The sequence below is a fragment of the Cervus canadensis genome, chromosome 31, assembly GCF_019320065.1.
Source record: "Cervus canadensis isolate Bull #8, Minnesota chromosome 31, ASM1932006v1, whole genome shotgun sequence".
Classification (NCBI taxonomy): domain Eukaryota; kingdom Metazoa; phylum Chordata; class Mammalia; order Artiodactyla; family Cervidae; genus Cervus; species Cervus canadensis.
In genome coordinates, this window is record NC_057416.1 from 30911917 (window position 1) to 30933018 (window position 21102).

Consider the following 21102-nt stretch of genomic DNA (forward strand, 5'->3'; position numbering starts at 1 on the left):
GAAACTAGAGGACTTAGAAATAGGGAAGGCTTCCTAACCTTTGTTAGTATTCTTAAGTACCCACCATCATCACCACTACGATGACCATTGGTACCAGTACCAGCACCAGCATCTCCAGCACCATCAGTAAAAGCACCACCATCACCACCACCATCATCATCACCATCACCACTACTGTAACCACCACCATCTACACCATCCCCCACCATCACCATCACTACTGTAACCACCACCATCTACACCATCCCCCACCATCACCATCACTACTGTAACCACCACCACCTACACCATCCCCCACCATCACCATCACTACTGTAACCACCACCATCTACACCATCCCCCACCATCACCATCACTACTGTAACCACCACCACCTACACCATCCCCCACCATCACCATCACTACTGTAACCACCACCACCTACACCATCCCCCACCATCACCATCCCACTACTGTAATCACCACCATCTACACCATCCCCCACCACCACCATCACTACTGTAACCACCACCATCTACACCATCCCCCACCATCACCATCACCTACTGTAACCACCACCACCACCATCCCCCACCATCACCATCACTACTCCACCTACACCATCCCCCACCATCCATCACCACTACTGTAACCACCACCATCTACACCATCCCCCACCATCACCATCACTACTGTAACCACCACCATCTACACCATCCCCCACCATCACCATCCCACTACTGTAACCACCACTATCTACACCATCCCCCACCATCACCATCACTACTGTAACCACCACCATCTACACCATCCCCCATCATCACCATCACTACTGTAACCACCACCATCTACACCATCCCCCACCATCACCACTACTGTAACCACCACCATCCCCCATCATCACCATCACTACTGTAACCACCACCATCTACACCATCCCCCACCATCACCATCCCACTACTGTAATCACCACCATCTACACCATCCCCCACCATCACCATCACTACTGTAACCACCACAATCTACACCATCCCCCACCATCACCATCACCACTACTGTAACCACCACCATCTACACCATCCCCCACCATCACCATCACTACTGTAACCACCACCACCTACACCATCCCCCACCATCACCATCCCACTACTGTAATCACCACCATCTACACCATCCCCCACCATCACCATCCCACTACTGTAACCACCACCATCTACACCATCCCCCACCATCACCATCACTACTGTAACCACCACCATCTACACCATCCCCCATCATCACCATCACTACTGTAACCACCACCATCTACACCATCCCCCACCATCACCATCACTACTGTAACCACCACCATCTACACCATCCCCCACCATCACCATCACTACTGTAACCACCACCATCTACACCACCCCACCATCACCATTCACTACTGTAACCACCACCATCTACACCATCCCCCACCATCACCATCCCACTACTGTAATCACCACCATCTACACCATCCCCCACCATCACCATCCCACTACTGTAATCACCACCATCTACACCATCCCCACCATCACCATCCCACTACTGTAATCACCACCATCTACACCATCCCCCACCATCACCATCACTACTGTAACCACCACCATCATAACACCATCTCACCATCATCACCATCACCATCACTACTGTAACCACCACCATCTACACCATCCCCCATCATCACCATCACTACTGTAACCACCACCATCTACACCATCCCCCACCATCACCATCACTACTGTAACCACCACCATCTACACCATCCCCCACCATCACCATCACTACTGTAACCACCACCATCTACACCATCCCCCACCATCACCATCCCACTACTGTAATCACCACCATCTACACCATCCCCCACCATCACCATCCCACTACTGTAATCACCACCATCTACACCATCCCCCACCATCACCATCCCACTACTGTAATCACCACCATCTACACCATCCCCCCCACCACCACCATCATTTTAACAACTGAGGAACTGAATGAAAATCGTTCTCCTAAGATTTGTTCATTTCTTCTCTCCCAAAGCAAAGGAGGGGGAGAAGCCACGTGCGAAGGAGGAGGAGGGGACTCACCATCCGAGGCAGAGGAGGACTCGTCCTCGTCATCGTCCTCCCACCGGGACTCGAAGTCTCCAGGACGAAGCATCACTTTGTCTGACTTTGAGGTCGGCAGGATGGACATGGACTGGGAAAGCGGCGTTCTCTGCAGGTTGGCCTTGGAAAACAAGGTCTTGATCTTTGACTTCTTCTTCTTGTCTTTGGAAGGAGACTCGTCATCGCTGTCAGCCGAGGGCGTCACGCGGGGAACGATGGCTGACACCGTATCGGACGCGCTGTCCTTATTCTTGCCCTTGATCTTGTCCTTCAGTTTCCCAAACGGGTTCCGAGACTTGTCTTTCATGGAAAGGTCAAACATGCTCGCTGTCATGTTGTTTCTCATAAACTGGATGTCAACCTCAATTTCTCCTCGCTCTTTATCCTTCTTCCCCGGTTTGGATTTCAAGGTGTACCACCTAGGAGGAGAAAGGCTGAGAGGTTACCTTTGAACTGAAGAGCCTAAAACAGGGTTCACAGTCCTTTATCTGGCCTCCCCTCTCTGCTACTGCCAGCCTCATATACAAACACATCCTACGCTCCCTTCTTCGGGGGAGGTGGGGAGAGGGGAGGGGAGGGGAGGGCAGAACTCGCAGTTTTAGTTCCATGGACTTCTCCAGGCAGGAATACTGGAGAGGGTTGCCATTCCCTTCTCCAGCGGTACTTAGTGTATAGTCACCTAAAATCCTGAGTCAGTAGAGAGTTATTTTAAGAATAATATACACATTCCATCAAATCATTTCCTATGACTGGCTCTGACTGGTTTTTTCCTTCAAAGGGGTAAAACAGTTACAAAGATAAAGTACAAATTTACAAGAGTATCTCAGAGAAAAACAAGGGTTTGTAGAACAGTCCCTGCCAGGGAGTAATGGAAACTGCAAAACACAGTAAAAAAATATCTATTAAAGAAAAAAAAAAAAGAGTGAAATTAAGCCAGAAACAAAGTGACAAGTACTGCATGATTCCAGGGATGTGAGGCTTTCCCTGGGCGAAAGTGTTCCTCGCTCAGCTGTGTCCAACTCTTTGCGATCCCATGGACTATACCGTCAGGCTCCTCTGTCCATGGGATTCTCCAGGCAAGAATACTGGAGTGGGTTGCCATTCCCTTCTCCAGGGGATCTTACCAACCCAGGGATTGAACCCGGGTCTCCTGCACTGCAGGCAGATTATTTACCATCTGAGCCGCCAGGGTAGCTTAAGGCAAGTCAGTTTCAGAGACAGGAAAGAGAATGGTGGGTGCCAGGCCACAATGGGGGTGGGATGAAGAGGAGTTAGTGTTTAACGGGTACAGAGCGTCAGCTGGGGGATGAAAAGTTTTGGACCTGGGTGGTGGTGACAGCTGATGATGTGAAAGTAAGTAAAGCCACAGAACATGAACATGGTTAAAATGGTCACTTCTGTTGTATGTATTTTACCACAATGGGGAAAAACGAGGAACAAGAGGAGACACTCATCTCCAGCTTAACGATCAGAAAAAGGAGTGTTTCAAACATGATTCAAGTATTTCACTCGGTCCTTTGCAAACAACCTCACGATATGGCAAATGATATTCTATCAGCCTGTGAAAGACAAACTGCAGAGAAAGGAAACTTCTCCTTGGCATGTTCCATCGGGTGAATTGCAAAAATGTGAGCCCGGTGAGTGGCACGACTTCCACTGAACAAACAACTCCAAATACAGGGCCTCCCCACAGTCACCCCCGGGGTCACGCTCACACGCTGAGAACCACACTCTGATGCTCTTCTCGGTGACCTATTTAAGAGCGGAGGGCTATGGACTTTAAGGAAATGATGGTTTTGCCCAAATAAACACAATTTCCTCTTTCAACTTCAGCTTGTCTTACTCACTCGGGTGGATTGCTGCCCCCACTGTCGTAGCTCATTCTGCATTTAAGGGAAGCAGAAACGCACTGAGAAACATCCTCCTTTAAGTCTCAAGAGAATGGCATGAAGTGGACAGTATACCCACTTTACAGATAAGGAAAATTGAGGCTCACAAGTTAGGTAACTTGTACAAGGTCTTGCAACTGTTACAAGGCACACCCAGGACTCTGAACCAGCTCTGCAATTTCCCCCAAAGCTCCTTTCTCTACACCAAGATTCCAGCTCAGCACTCTCTCTGAACTCATCCTGCCTGGGCCATCTTTTACGATACACAGAAAAACAGGCTGGAATTAACATTGTTTTTGAGGGAGACTTAAGCTTCCAATTTAAATGTTCTAAGTCAAAAGAGGAGAAGGGGGAAAGCCCCTATAGCCCACCTCAGCCCTAAGTCACAAGGCTGCACGTGAAGTCCAGCACACTGTGTCATCAAGGACTTATACTGGGTTGGCAAAATACAACCAAGACCTGAGAACATGGTGGGAGCTTCAGTTTTGGACCTTTAGAAGAAATCGTTTAGGATTTTCAAAACTACAGTTCACAGCTGGAGAAGAAGGGAGATGCAAGATCTTTACAGACAGCCTCGCCTCGCCAGCCTGGTGTGTTTCCATTACACGTCCAGGGCCTCAAGGAGAACAGTTTGCATATCTGTCATTTAGATGTTGAGAGGATTATTTGTATCTTTCTCTCCTGACAGTCATGTGCTAACGTGGTGGCCTTGGTGATGAGGAGTGCTAGCCTTAGTAAATACCAAGGGTAGGCACCTGAAAAGGGGAAGTTGCTGAGAACTGAACTCAGAGGCTCAAATGACCACACAGGCCACAAGGGGAGACCTCACCTCTCCACCGGGGCCTCCTCCCAGCTCTTCCACACAGCCTCTCTGCTCACCCTCCAGGGGATGCAAAGACTCCCGACCTTCAAAGAATACCACTTGCCCATTCCCCTGGATGGGGCCGCCTTCCCCAAAGTATCAACGCCAAAGCCTGTTTATTCTGAATGAAGCTGCAGCCAACCCCAGGATCCTCCCTGAGGGCCTATTACCACCTGATGCCTGGGTTCAGTCCCTGGGCACAAGAGTGGGATTTGTTTTGGAAATTTCCAACGCCACCAGGAGGTGTGAACATGCACTTCGACTGTTCCGATTGCTTATTTTCACCAGCAAACCCCAAACCAAAGGCCAGGTAGCCAAGAACAGCCACTGGACTATTTAAGGATGTGAAAGGCGGGCTGAATCACAAGCAGGGAGGCAGACCCCTCTCAATCTGGGCTGGATATATCAAAGCTGGAAAGGAAGATAGGAACTCTTTCAGCAACATTATCCTGATCATTAAATCCACACAGTTAAAGCAAAGGAGCTTTGACACACGAATAATTTGATAGTTCATGAAAACCATAATCCAGAAATGTCTCACCCTAAAAATTTCCAAACCAGGACATATTTGTGGGTTTCAACACTGAAGCATCAGTTCAGTTTTTCAGTGCTTCTGTGAGCTTGATTCTCAGCGCACTTAATTCCAGCATGTCAAGGAAGTAGTTCATAAATAATCAGATCCCAGTGTGGCCACACAGCATGTGATGTCAGCCTGGGTAGGACCCAGCACCACCCTTCATGTCAGTCCAGAAAGCTTGAGTTATCTCAGAAATTAGGGCTGGGTTTTCCCAGTACAAAGGGCAGAGTACAGACAGAAAGCCACAATTCTGATGCAGAAGATTTATTTTTAAGCCTGTATTCTTAAAAAAATCCTGCAACCTATCAAAAAAGTGAAAAATAAAAGGATCCCCTCTATAAGCAATCATCCTTACTTATAATTAAAATTTAGTTCTTCGAAAGTTAAAAGGATCTTTGAATATACAGCAAGTGACAGGACACGTACATAAACTATTTTTTTTTCATAAACTATATTTTAAAGTAATAACAGCAACTGTTATTTTACAATGATGCTTTTACAAAATGAAGATTCTCAAGAACACTCGTAAAAGGAACTTAATCTTAACAAATGTAAGTTTCTGATAGCCTTTAGATAATACCACTGAACCGAGTAACAGATGACAAAAATTTTGCTTTGCTGTGCTCAGTCATGTCTGACTCTTTGCGACACCACAGACTGTAGGCCTCCAGGCTCCTCTGTCCCTGGAATTTTCCAGGCAAGAATACTGGAACGGGTTGCCATTTCCTACTCCAGGGGATCTTCCTGACCCAGGGATCAAACTCTCATCTCCCGCATTGGCAGGCAGATTCTTTATCACCGCACCACCTGGGAAGCCCAATAAACGACAAAACTCAACTGAAAAACCTGTTTACTTCATCCAGATCAACAGGAATCAATTACATGGGACGGAATGAACTGATGAATATGGTTTACAACTTTATGACTTTGGGGAAAATATACTAACTTTAATCTTTGTTTTGCAGAAAAACCTCTTCTCTTATGCTATGACCTACAATGAATTGATAAAGTATACCTCTGTAAACAAACAAACGAAAAAGTAATAACAGGCATGGGGTAAAAATTCCAATCATACAAAATGGTCCAAAATGGAAACTTTAATTTCCATGTCCCTCAGTCAGGCGAGGGTCTTGGGAATAAACATTCAAGCAAAAAATGCCTGTTATCCAAACAGGCTGCCCTACTGTTTGGGGTTTGGTTTTTTTTTTTTTTTTTTGGTTTGGGGTCTTCTTGGTCAAACATAAGCCAAGGCTAAACAGCTAAAAATACAGAAAAATTCATTTAAGGCTTTTACCCTTTCAAAAAGATGTTTTATGAAGAAAGCAGCAAGGGAACATTAAAAAAAAAAGAATGAACAGGGCGCAGGAAGGGAAACACAGAATCAGGACACAGGGTCTGCCTCCCGAGGGGCCTGGCTGGGGGACTAGAGTCCAGATACGCACTGTCAAATCTCCTGGGTTTTTAAACACTCCGGTTTTGAAACAGCTAAAACAACCCAGCCATGCGCAATTCTCAGGGCTGGTTCGCCTCAGCATGTAGGTTTCTCAGGACAAGGAAAGCTGATCCCAGGGGCCCTCGATCGGAATGTGGGCAGTGTGGTTCCTGCTCTGGGGAAATGAAAGGTCTCGCAGTGCATCCCAGCAGACATGCGGGCTTATGGTTGTGTAAAGGACGGGCCGGTACGCCTCCAAAATAATCTGTCTGCAGCTGAAGCAGGCATGTTTTTCCTTTAAAACATTCCAGAGGGTAGACACAGAAAAAAAAAAAAATGACCGCTTCAGAGATTCAAGACGGAGACAGGGAAATGATGGCTACAAAGATGCGGTCCATGTGCTCTGGCTCGGCGGGCACTGGAATGACAGAACCGAGAGGCCAGACAGTGGGAGAGGGGACAGGCTCACCCGACGGTCACGGAGTGTCTGTTACACTGAGCCAACGGCTGTTTTTTCTTTCTGATTATGAAGCGTGAGAAAATAATTGAACATGAAAAGAAATTCCTGCTCGCGTATACACTTTCATCACAGATAAGGACATGTGTGAAGTCACTCAGTTGTGTCCGACTCTTTGTGACCCCATGGATTGTAGCCTGCCAGACTCCTCCGTCTATGGGATTTTCCAGGCAAGAATATGGGAGTGGGTTGCCATTTCCTTCTCCAGGGAATCTTCCCGACCCAGGGTTCGAACCCGGGGTCTCCTGCATTGCAGGCAGACTCTTGACCCATTGAGTTACCAGGGAATCCAACAAATAAGGACTGTCATACACAAAGAAGTTTCTAAGCTAAGTGAAATCCCAAGGGGCTATAAAAACCACCTACTTGGGGACCTTCAAAATGAATTAAGGCTCTACCCTCCCATCAGACACAGGAAGCTCCACGAAACACAAAGGCAAAGACAACCACTAGCTCCTCATTTTAACATGGTAGTGTTCATTTCAAGGGATCCTGTCTATACGGGCTCCAGGGTCAAGGGCAGACCGCCTCATTCCCTTCCGGTGCAAAATCTCCACCCTGACCTGTAGCGTGAGTCATCCCCATGGTAACTGAACTTCAAGACACAAGGGGTCATGGCCTTAGGTGAGGGGAGAAGTAGGAAGAACAGAACAGCACCTGAGTTTCATGTGTTTGAGATGGAGGATGCACTTGATGGAAAAATTTTAAAAATCAGTTCCTTCACTGTCTTCCTCGGGGAAGAAAAATAAGGCTGAGAATCTCGCAGGGTCAGCAGAGGAGGATATCTAAAAGGGGTTGTGAGAAGGAGTGACTCCACGTGGGTGCAGTGTCCAGACTCTTCTCTTGGTAGTACAGAAGTAATGCATAGCAAACAGGGACAAAGACGTTTAAGACCTATAAAATGTTTGTGGGGTGTACCCGGCAGAAGCTAAGTAGTTTAACAGGTTTTGTTACTGACCGAGGTAGCTGGTCCTTATTACCTAACTCTGAATACAGAATCACTGATCAGCCATTCTCACTGCCCCACTCCCCTCCCCCCGTGGACTTTCCCATCTGCCCATTGCCAGCTACTTGGTGGTAAATTATGAGGATTGCAAATGGTTCCTTTTTGATCCTAATCCGTGAAACAGCCATCCTGGCAGCACTGAAAGGCTATCTGTAGCCACCAAATTCAATCCTAAACAGTTAGAAAATGATATGGTAAAGGAGAGATCATATAAAAAGCAGGTTGAAAATGCTTTTGATCTTGCGAGACTATTTGCTCAACAGAAAGTCCCTTAGAAAGTAATTAAAGCAGGTTATAGGAAAAAAAATTTTAACTGACTCTCTTTAATGCTAATTCAACCATTCCCTTTTGATGTATTTTCTTGACGTCTTTTTCCTGCATGTTTTAACTGAGAGACTTCAGACAAATTACTTGACTTCTCTGGCTCCTCCTCTGAAACAAGGTTAAAAGCACCTACGATAAGGTGCTTACAAAGGATGTTACAAAGATTGTGTGTGCTCAGTCGCTCAGTCCTGTCCAACTCTTTGCAACCCCATGGACTGTAGCCCACCAGGCTCCTCTGTCCATGGGGATTCTCCAGGGACTAATATTGGAGTGGGTTGCCATGTCCTCCTCCAGGGGATCTTCCCAACCCAGGAATTGAACCCAGGTTTCCCACATTGCAAGCAGATTCTTTACCACCTGAGCATAAATGCCTTAATATATGTAAAGAGCTTAGAACAGTGCCTGTCACTTAATAAACACTTGGTGTTAGCTATGACTATGACTTGGTAATAGCCAGAGAACACATGCAATTCTATTTGTAGTGTGTTAAATATAGCTGTCGTACAGTCCCCATATCCACCATTTTTAATGGCTGCGTGATATTCAGTGAGTGCATTTATACCATCACTCAGCCATGCACATGGTTCTCAGAATGGAATTTAAGATACAAACAGTTCAGACTGATGGTATTCCCAGGGATCCAAACTGACACCATCAAACAAATAACAATGATTTGCATTTGAAGGGAGTGGGGGGCGGGGGGGGGGACTCAATCACAAAATCAGTTTGTATGATACAATTTCCAAAATTAAAAAGCAGATACGGTATTTTAAAATATCATGTTGCTGTTCAGTCGCTCAGTCTGGTCCGACTCTTTGTGACCCCGTGGACTGCGGCACGCCAGGCTTCCCTGTCCTTCATGAAGTGATCAGTATGTAATTCCGTAATTTATCATGAGATTTAATGACCCTCAGAACTCTTCAGAGCTTCTACAGAAGTGGGGGAGACAAGAAACGGGGCCCCCAAATGATTTCAGACACAGGCCAAGATGACATAGCTGGCTGAAGGGTAAGGATCAAGGCATATTTTCTAAGTTGAGAGCAATACTCAACTCCTTGTAGGTAAAGACTACAGGAAATAACCAAGCATCAGTATTTTAAGATTCGCTAAGAACTAGAAAAATTAACACATTTATAAACATGTAAGTCTACCACTCCTGCTACCATCTAGTTACCAATGTTTTACTTGACCATATCTCAAAAAACCACAAACATTAATATTCTAACATCAGATCAGGTACCTTGCCTTTTGCCCCAAGGTAATGTATTTTACGTGATCTGCCAAAGAAGGGTCTCCAGAGGGTCCTTTGTCACTCAGGCACACAGACCTTAAGGATGGAGAAAGGAAATGAGATGGTCTGGTTCACCACCTCTTGGCCAGGACAAAAGAAGACAAACTTCAGCACAGTCGACATCAAAGAGCTTTCGGTCCTCTTTCAGCCCCCCAGACAGACTCACACTTCTTTCTTTGGGAACCGCTGGTGGGGAGCGTGTGTGTTAGTCGATCAGTCGTGTCTAACTATTCTTTTCGACCCCACGGACCAGGGCCCCACCAGGCTCCTCCATCCATGGGACTCTCCAGGCAAGAACACTGGAGTGGGTCGCCATTCCCTTCTCCAGGGGATCTTCCCGACCCAGGGATCAAACCCCGGTCTCCTGCACTGCAGGCAGACTCTTTTACCATCTGAGCCACGAGGGAAGACTCTGCTTCCTGGTTGGGGAAGCAGAGCATCTGACTCATCTGCTTATCAAGGTGAGTCCCAAGGAGGGGGAAAAAAAAAATCCATACCGAGAGTATTTCAAAATTCTGTTCTAACAACAAACGTCAGTAAGAATGAAGCGCTCCTTTCGTGTAAGAGGAAACCCCGGAGCTGTAGGAGGCGGCCCCCTTGAAGAAACAGCCCAGGGGCCCGCCTGTCCCTCACACAGAACACGGTACTCAGGATCACAAGAGGCCTTTTCAGGCCTTCTGGAGGCCGTGGTGGTTCTCCCCCGGCTAGCCACGTCTCTTTTAATAAACGAGAAGTTTAAAAACGAAGCGTGCAGCCGTCACACCTCTAGAAAGGTTTTCTGGGATTTCTTATAAAACGTGTTCCCTCGGCTCCACTGGAGAGGGCAGCATTCAGGAAAAGACACTTAATTCCAGCTGCCTTCTTTCTCCCCATGGGCACATTCCTAAATGTGTCCCTCAGGGACACCCTGGAGACGAAAGCCCTTGATTTCTCTCTAACAGATTATCTACACGCCTCTCTCTGCAGGAAAGGAATTTCTCATCTCATTAGTGCCTAAAAGCGGCTCCTTTGCCAAAGGCACCAGCAAGCCCCCGGGCTCCAGGTGACCTGCTTCTCCGGTGCTGAGCAGCGGCGCTGACGGGCAAGCCAGACCCCAAGTTCACACCGAGGCCACCCTTCATCTCTAATCCACTCAGCTAAATGTAAGATGGCTTAAAACTCAACTTTCAAATAACTAAGATCGTGACATCTGGTTCCATCACTTCATGGCAAAACAGAAGGGGAAAAAGTGGAAACAGTGACAGATTTTATTTTCTTGGGCTCCAAAATCACTGCAGATGGTGACTGCAGCCATGAAAGTAAAAGACACGTGCTCCTTGGAAGGAAAGCTATGACAAACCTAGACAGCAGATTAAAAAGTAGAGACGTCACTTTGCCAACAAAGGTCCAAATAGTCAAGGCTATGGTTTTTCCAGTAGCCATGTCCAGATGTGAGAGCTGGGCCATAAAGAAGGCTGAGCACTGAAGAATTGATGATTTTGAATTCTGATGCTGGAGAAGACTCTTGAGAGTACCTTTGGACTGCAAGGAGATCAAACCAGTCAATCCTAAAGGAAATCAATCCTGAATGTTCATTGAAAGGACTGATGCTGAAGCTGAAGCTCCAATACTTTGGCCACCTGATGTGAAGAGCTGACTCATTGGAAAAGACCCTGATGCTGGGAAAGATTGAAGGTGGGAGGAGAACGGGCAACAGAGGATGAGATGGCTGGATGGCATCACCGACTGAATGGACATGCAACTGAGCAAACTCCAGGAGCTGACGATGGACAGGGAAGCCTGGCGTGCTACAGTCCATGGGGTTGCAAAGAGTCAGGGACGACTGAGCAACTAAACAACAACAAATTTTTGAAATTAGAACACTAATTTTAAACTTCTTTTTATTAAAAGAGACGTGGCTAGCCCAGGGAGAACCACCACAGCCTCCAGAGGCCTGGTCTGAAAAGGCCTCTTGTGATCCGGAATACTGTGTCCTGTATGAGGAACAGGCGGGCCCCTAGGCTGTTTCTTCAAGGGTGCTGCCTCTCATAGCACCGGGCTGTGGGGTTTCCTCTTACACGAAAGGAACTCTTCATTCTTACTGAAGTTTGTTGTTAGAACAGGATTTTGAAATTCTCTCAGTATGTGTTTTTTTTCTCCTTCTCCTTGGGACTCACCTTGATAACCAGGTGAGTCAGATGCTCTGCTTCCCCACCAGGAAGCAGAGTCTTCCCTGGTACATCAGACGGTAAAGATTCTGCCTGCAGTGTGGGAGACCCAGGTTCGATCCCTGGGTCGGGAAGATTCCCCTGAAGAAGGGAATAGCAACCCACTCCAGTATTCTTGCCTGGAGAACCCCATGGGTGCAGGAGCCTGCCAGGGCCCCAGTCTGTGGGGTAGAAGTGTTTAACAAAGATTAAACGCTTCTCCATGTCCCACTGGCAAATGACCGCCTGCCCTATGTCTCCAGGGACGGCAACTTGCCCATTCAGAGATGTCGGAACACCTGGGCTGGGTCACACAGCAAATGAAGAGACGGCAGTGGGCCCTGCACAAGGGAAAGCGGGCCAGCTGGCCTGGTCTCCTGCTGGGCCAGCTGCGGCAAGAGGTCCGACCTAAGACCCCTTCAGGGGAGCACAACCCGCTCACCAAGTCTTTCCACACTGATGCTGGTTTTCTTCAAAGGCTGATCAAGCTTCTGGTTGTTAATTCTGTTGGAATTCAAAGGCCCTGAGGCTTAGAGATCCAAGTAGGCTCTGAACCAAAGGCCACCCAGGGCCCAGCTGGGAGATGAAATAAGGCCTTAAATACCCTCAAATCACTCCCTCTGTTCGTGAAGGACATCTGAACCCTCTAGAGCTAAGCCATGGCCAGCATCCTTCCCAACGTACAGGGTGCGAAGTAGCTTTCTCGGACATAGAGCAATTTAAACCAGAGCGGTGAAATGGAGACCGAAAAGATTATTGTCCAGGGGGACGGAAGAATGATGTCAGCAAATACAGGTTGCGGCTGATGACAGTTTAATAAGCACATGTATTGTTTTTAATGTAATCATAACATTTTTAAGTTAATAACTACAATTAAAATGACAGAGATACTATTTCTAAAAACCTTCCTCTGATGGTGGTTGTAGAAATACAACAGAGGTCTTTGTAACCAAAGGGAAGTTAAGCCAAACAAAGCTCTTTTGTTCGTTCACCTTCCCCTGATGCGAAAAACCTTTACATGGTTGGAATGGTTGACTTACTTGCCTCCAGAGTTGTGTTTTTCATTTACGGGGTTTACTTCCCCTCGTGTTGTGTATTATTTTTCCTTTTCTTGGTCCTATGTTCCTTGGGGCAGTGACTCCACCCGCCGTGTTGGCGCAACCGGTGAGGTCACAGCAGTTACGCTATTACAAAACAAAGAGTTGGCCTGTGCTAAAACGGCAAACTCTTGAGGACACACATGCACACGCCCTGGTTTCGGTGGTGTTTCCTACTCATTTGCTCCAACGGAAGACTCCACACACAGGCATCAAGGCCCATGTTGTCTTTGCCAAGACATGTTGACCTCACTCTTGTATCACGGTGACTGCTGGGGAAAAGCAAGCCGTCACTGTTTCCTGGTTCACGTTCAACAGCAAGTTCTCCTTATTTTATTTGTTCGTTCTTATCACTTCCTCTCGTCACCCCCACCCACATCCAATCCACCACCAGTAAGGCCAACTGAACCTCGGAAATATTTCTGAAAGCCACCCACCTCTGTCCGTGCCCACGCCTGTCACCCTACTCCTGCCAGAGCCTCCCATTTCACCTGTTGGGTTCCAGGCTAGACCTGCTCCAAATCTGCTCTCCATCAGACAGCCAGACTTTCACAACTGGATCACATCACTCCTCTGCTTTCAACACTCAGCAGTTTCCATTGCTCTTAAAGGAAGCGGCCTTCCTCTTCAGCCTCAATCTAGGCAACCTCTCCAGCTTCCCAGGTCTTCCTGCCTCAGGGCCTTGCACAGCCTGCTTCCCTTCCTCTACTTTTCACTGGAAAAATTCCTCTTTATCCTCCAGGTCTCTGCCTCAGAGAGGCCATCTGCAATCTTTGCTCTTTTCTCTTATGATACCCTGTTCTCTTCCTCCACCACACTCATCGCAGCACAAGATTACTCATCTTTGTGTTCATATATGTTCAGTTGCTAAGTTGTGTCCGACTCTTTGAGACCCTGTGGACTGCAGCACTCCAGATTCCTCTGTCTTTCACTACCTCCCAGAGTTTGCTCCAATCCATGCCCATTGAGTTGGCGATGCCATCCAACCATCTCATCGTCTGTCACCCCCTAATCTTCTTGCTCTCAATCTTTCCCAGCATCAGGGTCTTTTCCAATGAGTCAGCTTGTCACATCATGTGGCCAAAGTATTAAAGCTTCAGCTTCAGCATCAGTCCTTCCAATGAATATTCAGAGTATGTTTACTGTCTATCTCCCCACAAGGCTCTGGGCTTCCTGAAAGCGGGGATCATGTCTGTTTAGCTCGTCACTGTTAATGCTGTCTACCCAGTGCCTCAAAAATAGTAGGTATTAAAAAATAATTACTAAAGGTATGGATGAACTTTAAAAACAAGGGGGGAAAAGGCAGTGAGAACTTTCGCATTGTTAACTGAATTACTTGTAATGAAATCACCATCAAATCATATGACAAAAAGCATACCTTTCACATCACAGGAACTGTGTCTTTGATGCGCCCTCCCCTTCTGAGTCACTCCATTCCCCCACTGTGAACAGGCTGGGGTTACTTATTCCAGAGCCCATAGATCACCGTCCTGGACACTGAGCTATCAGTTTCCCACACTGGGTGGGAGGGGCCTCTGCCAGTTTGGAGGTGGGAGGGTTTCCAGTAAAGCCCCAATGTCGTCTTTAAGGCGAATCTCAAAAAAAAAAAAAAAAAATACTTAACCAGTAACAGCATTGCTCAAATTTTCCAGTCTGTTACAAAAAGCTGAAAAGTGCTTAGGAAACCCAGAGGTATTCTATAAGCGCAAACACTGACGGCTCAGATTTGTGAAGTTGAGATCTTTGTGCTCATCCGTGACTTCTCTGCCTCCCACTCTCCCATAAAAACAATGGTCTCACCCTTCTTCTTAATCACCTGAGTTTCCTTTGGCAACATATTACACCATCTTACTATACTTATACAGTTCTTCAAAATGTCTAACCTTTATCAGTATCCAAATCCTTTCATATGCAACCAAATTCTCTCTTGAATCTTCAGGAAAGATGAGAAAATGACCCTCCATCATTCAGTCTCTCTCCATATCTGAAAGGCTATTGTGGTATCAAATTTCATCCTATCTGGTTACACAATGGCCTTCCAGTCACCAGCCTGAATATTTATTTTAATCTGTCTTTAAGTGATTATTGCCCCCACTTTTATTGCTGTTGGTATTCTAAAAAGATGCTTGGTTTTGACTTTGTTTATTTTTTTTTTTTTTGTCCAATCTAGGACCCCAAGCTACTCAAGACCAGACAGTAGAGAAGCCCACATGTTGGTCACCTTACTCTGCCTCTCAGATTCATGTGTTTCATAATCACAGGACTTAACTGATTTCCATTTAACCAAAGCTCAGCTGAGACCACAGAGAAGTATGGATGAATCTGCCCTCTGTATCCACAGGTCCTCAGATTCAACCAAAATATAAATATCTCAAAAATATTCAAGAAAAAAAAAAAACTCTAGAAAACTCCAAAAAGCAAAATGAATTCATGCACTGGCAACTATTTACCAGCATTTCCATGGTATTCACAACTACTTACAAGAAGCCTGGCATGCTGCAGTCCATGGGTTCGTAAAGAGTTAGACACAACCGACCCACTGAACAACAACATGGCATATATATCATATTAGGTATTATAAGTAATCTAGAGATGATTTAAAGTATACAGGAGGATGTACAGAGGTTATACACAAATATGAAGCCATTTTATATAAGGGGTTTCAGCATCCACAGATTGTGGCACTGGGGGGGGGGGGGCGCGCTAGAACCAATCACCCTTGGATATAAGGGACAATTGCATTAATATCAGTGCAAAATCAATTCATTTCAGTTTCTTCTTACCTAAAGGGGCCATACACTCTTCCCTATTAAACGGATCCTATCTATATGTCAATCTCTGTTTAGTGTTCTAAAGATATGTATCATCACACTGCAGCCATGAAATTAAAAGACACTTGCTCCTTGGAAGAAAAGCTATGACCAACCTAGACAGCATATCTAAAATAAGAGATGTTACTTTGCCAACAAAGGTCCATCTAGTCAAAGCTATGGTTTTTCCAGTAGTCATGTATGGACGTGAGAGTTGGACTATAAAGAAAGCTGAGCACCGAAGAATTGATGATTTTGAACTGTGGTGTTGGAGAAGACTCTTGAGAGTCCCTTGGATAGCACGGAGATCCAACCAGTCCATCCTAAAGGAAATCAGTCCTGAATATTCATTGGAAGGACTGATGCTGAAGTTGAAACTCCAAAACTTTAGCCACCTGATGCAAAGAACTGACTCAATGGAAAAGACCCTGATGCTGGGAAAGACTGAAGGCAGGAGGAGAAGGGGGCAAGAGAGGATTGCAAGAGATGGTTGGACGGCATCACCGACTCTGGACATGAGTTTGAGTAAGCTCTGGGAGTTGGTGATGGACAGGGAAGCCTGGCATGCTGTAGTCCATGGGGTAGCAAAGAGTCGGACACAACTGAGCAACTGAACTGAACTGAACTGATCATCACCCTAAATCTGAGGTTAACAAAATCTGAGTCATTACAAAAAGCATATTCTCTTGATTCCAAATATGTGATATATGGGGTCTTACTAAAAGAACAAATGAAAATATCAGCACAGTTAGCTCTTAACACCTTGAGTTTTAACTTCTGAACCACAACTGTTTTCTGTAAAGATTAACATACATTCACACACACATACACACACACACATAAAACTATAGGCCAAGATGTGAGCTTTTCTTTTGGTTTTGGTTTTAATGTCTAAGGCGGAGTCAAACCATTAATAACCAGTTCAAATGATCCTCCTAGCCCAACCAGTTTCTTTCTGTTAAACTTCCACCCAACAGCGTATATCTTATGCTTCAAATCGCAGCTATCTTGAGCACCCAAGTGATGTACCAGGACATCAAACAGGCCTGGTTTAAGTGAGTTCCCCAGCATCTTGGAAAGTCCCGGGAAGTGACAGATGGAAAGCTTGTGATTTTGCCTATTGCTGGAGGAGTGAAGAAGGCTTCCTTTGCAGTTATTAAAAAATCAACTAAGCATGGTTTTCCTACAAGCTGATATTGTGACTAAGTGGTCACAAACTCATATAATAGGGACAGGAGTAATCACCTAGGTTTAGAATTACATCGGAGAGGATGAGAAAATGAAGGTGCAGAGACTGAACCCTTCCTGAAATAGGGAACTTGAGGAGGTTTTCATTCCTCCCAAAGCAGTAACAGGACCTTTTGAATCTATACATGGGGCTCCATTAATCCAGGAACCCAGAAACATCTTATAAATATCAGTTAAGTCTGGCCACAAGCTCCATCTGTACATGGGGAAACTTGGTTGTTTAGAGACGGAGCATCCTGAAGCCCAACAATGAGTCAGGGCCAGAGTGGGCACCAGACCCAGGAATCTGGAATCCCCATCTCTGACAGGGAGATCCAATCTACCTTTCAAGGGAATAAGAAGCAACAGATGGTAGAGGCAGACATGATATTCACACATCTTCAGATGGGACAAGACAAAGGACAGTAAATCCAAGGCCCCAAATGTCATTTAATCAAGCAGAAAATTAGGACTGCTTCGGCCCCTGGTCAGCAAAGATGCTGCTGCTCACCTTACAGCTTGTAAGCTGATGCCACAAAGATACCCCATCCATCCTCTCCTCTAGGCTCTCCCTTTTTATCTGATTCGAGCTCAGAAATGCCTGTTCATCTTTGGCTGGATAAAGGAAGCAGTTATAACATTTGCAAGAACGTACAGAAAAGAGAGTCTGGTAACATCAAATCCTCTGGTTCTTCCTGCTTCCTTCCCAAGGGAAAGTTAAAATACCATTTATATCTAAAACATACAGCGTGAATCAGAGTGCTTCATAAACCACAGGAATTAGGTGATAACATGACTAACATATTTAAGGTCCAGTCAAGTAACCAATTAAGCTAAGCGAGGCTGTGTGTGTGTATGTGCTCAGTCGTGTCCAACTCTTGTGGGACTCTTGTGGGACCTCACGGACTGTGTAGCCCACCAGGCTCCTCTGTCCATGGGATTTCTGGGCAAGAATACTGGAGTGGGTTGCCATTTCCTTCTCTAGGGGATCTTCCCCACCCAGGGATGGAACCTGCATCTCCTGCATTGGGAGGCCAATTCTTTACTGCTGAACCAGTGGGGAAGCCCTAAGGGAGGCTAGTTCTGGGTATACCAGATGAGCATAATCAAATGTTCCATTCCAAACACTGAGAGAAAACAAATTGGTAACACTTCAGAATGCACAGGGGTTTGCTTTGCTTTCCCTGCAGGAGCGTGATACCCTAACACAAACATCTTAGGGAGGGAGGGGAGCTACAGGTGGGCAGCCATCCTGCCCCCTCCAACCCCCCACTCAGTAGGACCAGAGAGAACTTTGCAAACCCCAGAGCGAAACAAGGCCTACTTTTCAGTTCAGCCTGGCCAACCGCAGGCCTTGGTTCCAGCCATCGCTGGGAAATCCTTACTAATTTGGGGCTGAGGGCAAACACCGTTAGTGTATTTCGGTCTGAAAGTTAAGACCAAACTGCTCCAGCATTCCTAGAGGAGAGGAAGGAGGGAGGGGCAAATTCTCCCCATCGATCCCTAAGGCGGTGGTGAGGTGGGGGTACGGGATAGCCCTCGCTGGGCAGCCTGCATTCCCCTTTCCCCACACCCCATCCACACCCACACCCACACCCACCCCGCACAGTAACGCCCCCAGCTCGGCCCCTGAGCGAGCCTCTAGGGCTTTAGTGTCAGTGGATTTAACTGCTCCAGTTGGTTTTCCCAGCGCCCCGGCCCAGCCATTCACAGCTCGGTGTCCAGTACAATGAAATACCCAGGAGGCTTTCCACGTAAGCTAAGGCGTACATCAAATATACACAGCTACTCAGCTAATAAGAGGAATTCTTCAGCCCACACATAGTTTCAATTCATCAAAAATTCATGAAGTGATTACTAAATGCCAGGCGCTGAGCGCCGTCCCGCAGATTCAAAAAAAAAAAAAAAAAAAAAAATCCCCAGGTACCGGAACCGACCTACAGGGAGAGCCGGGGCGGGACAGCCCAAGAAGGAGAAGCTAGGCAAGAATCCTAGAACCGGCCGAGCGGGTGCGGGGAGGGTGTTGCGGGGGTCCCCTCTGCAAAGGCGTGGCCCCGGCCGTCCCCTTGGGGAGACACACTCTGCAGGGGTCTCGGCGCTTCGGCCAGGCTTCGTGCTCGCACCGCCCGTCTCCCCGCGCTCGACGCCCGCCCGCACACTCACTGGGTCCTCCTGCGGCCCTGATCCTGGTGCAGCCGCCGCAGGTCCACCTCGGCGCGGCCCAGGAACTTGTCGAGCCCGAGCAGCGCGCGGTGCAGCACGGTGAGCTGCAGGGTGGCGGCGGCGGCGGGCGCGGCCTCGGCCGACAGCAGCGGCGGCAGCTCGAAGGTGGCCTCCTCGCGCCACACGGGCGCGCCCAGGCTGCGCTCCGACACCGAGGTGGCGTACTTCTCCTTGCCCACCTGGATCACCGCGTACGCGTCGCTTGTGCCTCCGGGACCCTTGGCCCTCAAGCCCCGCGCCTGCAGTACCGTCACCTGCACGTGCGTCGGGGACCACACGGCCCCGGGGCCCCGGCCCGCCGAGGCTGCCAGGGACATGGTGGCGGTGCTGCGACCCGACCGAAAAGGAAGGAGGTGATCGCCGCGACAGGCGGCCTCTACCGCCCGCCCCAGTCGCCGCGGCCTCTTTAAGGCTTCCGGTCACGCCCCCTTGATGCCCGGTCCCCTGCCAGGCCCCGCCCACCGCCCCACCTGCAGGACCTGGCCGACTCCGCCCCTTAGGGCCCGAGTCGGCCCGCGAGGGCGGGGCGGGGCGGGGCGGGGCGGGGCTTGGAGACTTCTACTCTAAGAGGTAGTCAGTTCTGTTCCGTTCACTCGTTCAGTCGTGTCCGACTCTGCGACCCCATGGACTGCAGCAGCCCGAGCTTCCCTGTCCATCACCAACTGCCGGAGCTTGCTCAAACTCATGTCCATGCAGTCGGTGATGCTAAGAGGAGGAAGGTGCCCCAACGGCCAAAGGTCGCCCAGCCCAACCGGATCGGCCGGAGAAGCGATTAGGGGAGTCAGACCTCATTTCCAGTCTGGTCTTGGCCTCTGGCAGGTGTTTGGCTTTGTACAGATTCCTTAATTACCTTTGGGTCTCAATTTCTTTATCTGTAAAATGAGGACGCAATCACCCCAGAGAATTGCTGTTTAAAAAAAAAAAGTCATGTTACCTGGCACAGGGTGAGTTCTCAATCAATGGTAGCTATGAGGATGAGTGGTAAAGTATCCGCGTGCAATGCAGGAGACGCAAGTTCGATCCCTGGGTGGGGAAGATCCCCTGGAGATGGAAATGGCAACCCACTCCGGTATTCCTGCCTGGGAAATCCTATGGACAGAGGAGACTGGTGGGCTACAGTCCAAGGGGTCGCGAAAGAGTCGGACACGACTTAGCGACTAAACAACAAAAACAATGCGAGGGACTGCGGAGGCGATCCCAAATTCGTTGCTCTTCCTACTTTGGCCGCTGGGGCCGTTACTCCGGAGGAAAGTCGGTTCGGGGAAGGTGCCAGGTGGGCGGCGACTGATGAGGATGTTTTGAGGGCCTGAAAAGGGGGAGGTACACAGAGGGGCACCTGTGGTGGCTTGGGAGCGTTCTACTTTGCCCCACCCTCACCAAATAAGGTGAGGCTGAGAGGCTAAGTCAGGGAAGGGGGCTAAAGGAGGAACTGGAAATGGGATTGCCAAACGGACCTCCTCGGGAGCAGAGGCCCTCCCCCCCCACCCCCACCCGCGCAGTTCCCCATTTCTCCTGGCTGGACCCTCTGCAGTCTCTCCTCGCTCTTTAAC

General features: G+C 47.9%; 1 protein-coding gene across 2 annotated transcripts in view; it reads right to left on the reverse strand.

Annotated features, from left to right (window-relative positions):
- RAB11FIP1 (RAB11 family interacting protein 1) overlaps positions 1-19968 on the reverse strand; it is a 36539-nt gene extending 16571 nt beyond the window's left edge. Inside the window, exons 1-2 of one of the 2 annotated variants that reach the window (XM_043454383.1) lie at positions 19493-19968; positions 2091-2530 (exon numbers count right to left, since the gene is read on the reverse strand). In XM_043454383.1, the coding sequence (XP_043310318.1) occupies positions 2091-2530; positions 19493-19869 (817 nt within the window). In that variant the 5' untranslated portion in view covers positions 19870-19968. The remainder of the gene's footprint in view (positions 1-2090; positions 2531-19492) is intronic. The other variant, XM_043454384.1, reaches the window with a different exon arrangement.
- Positions 19969-21102: the final 1134 nt, after the last annotated feature.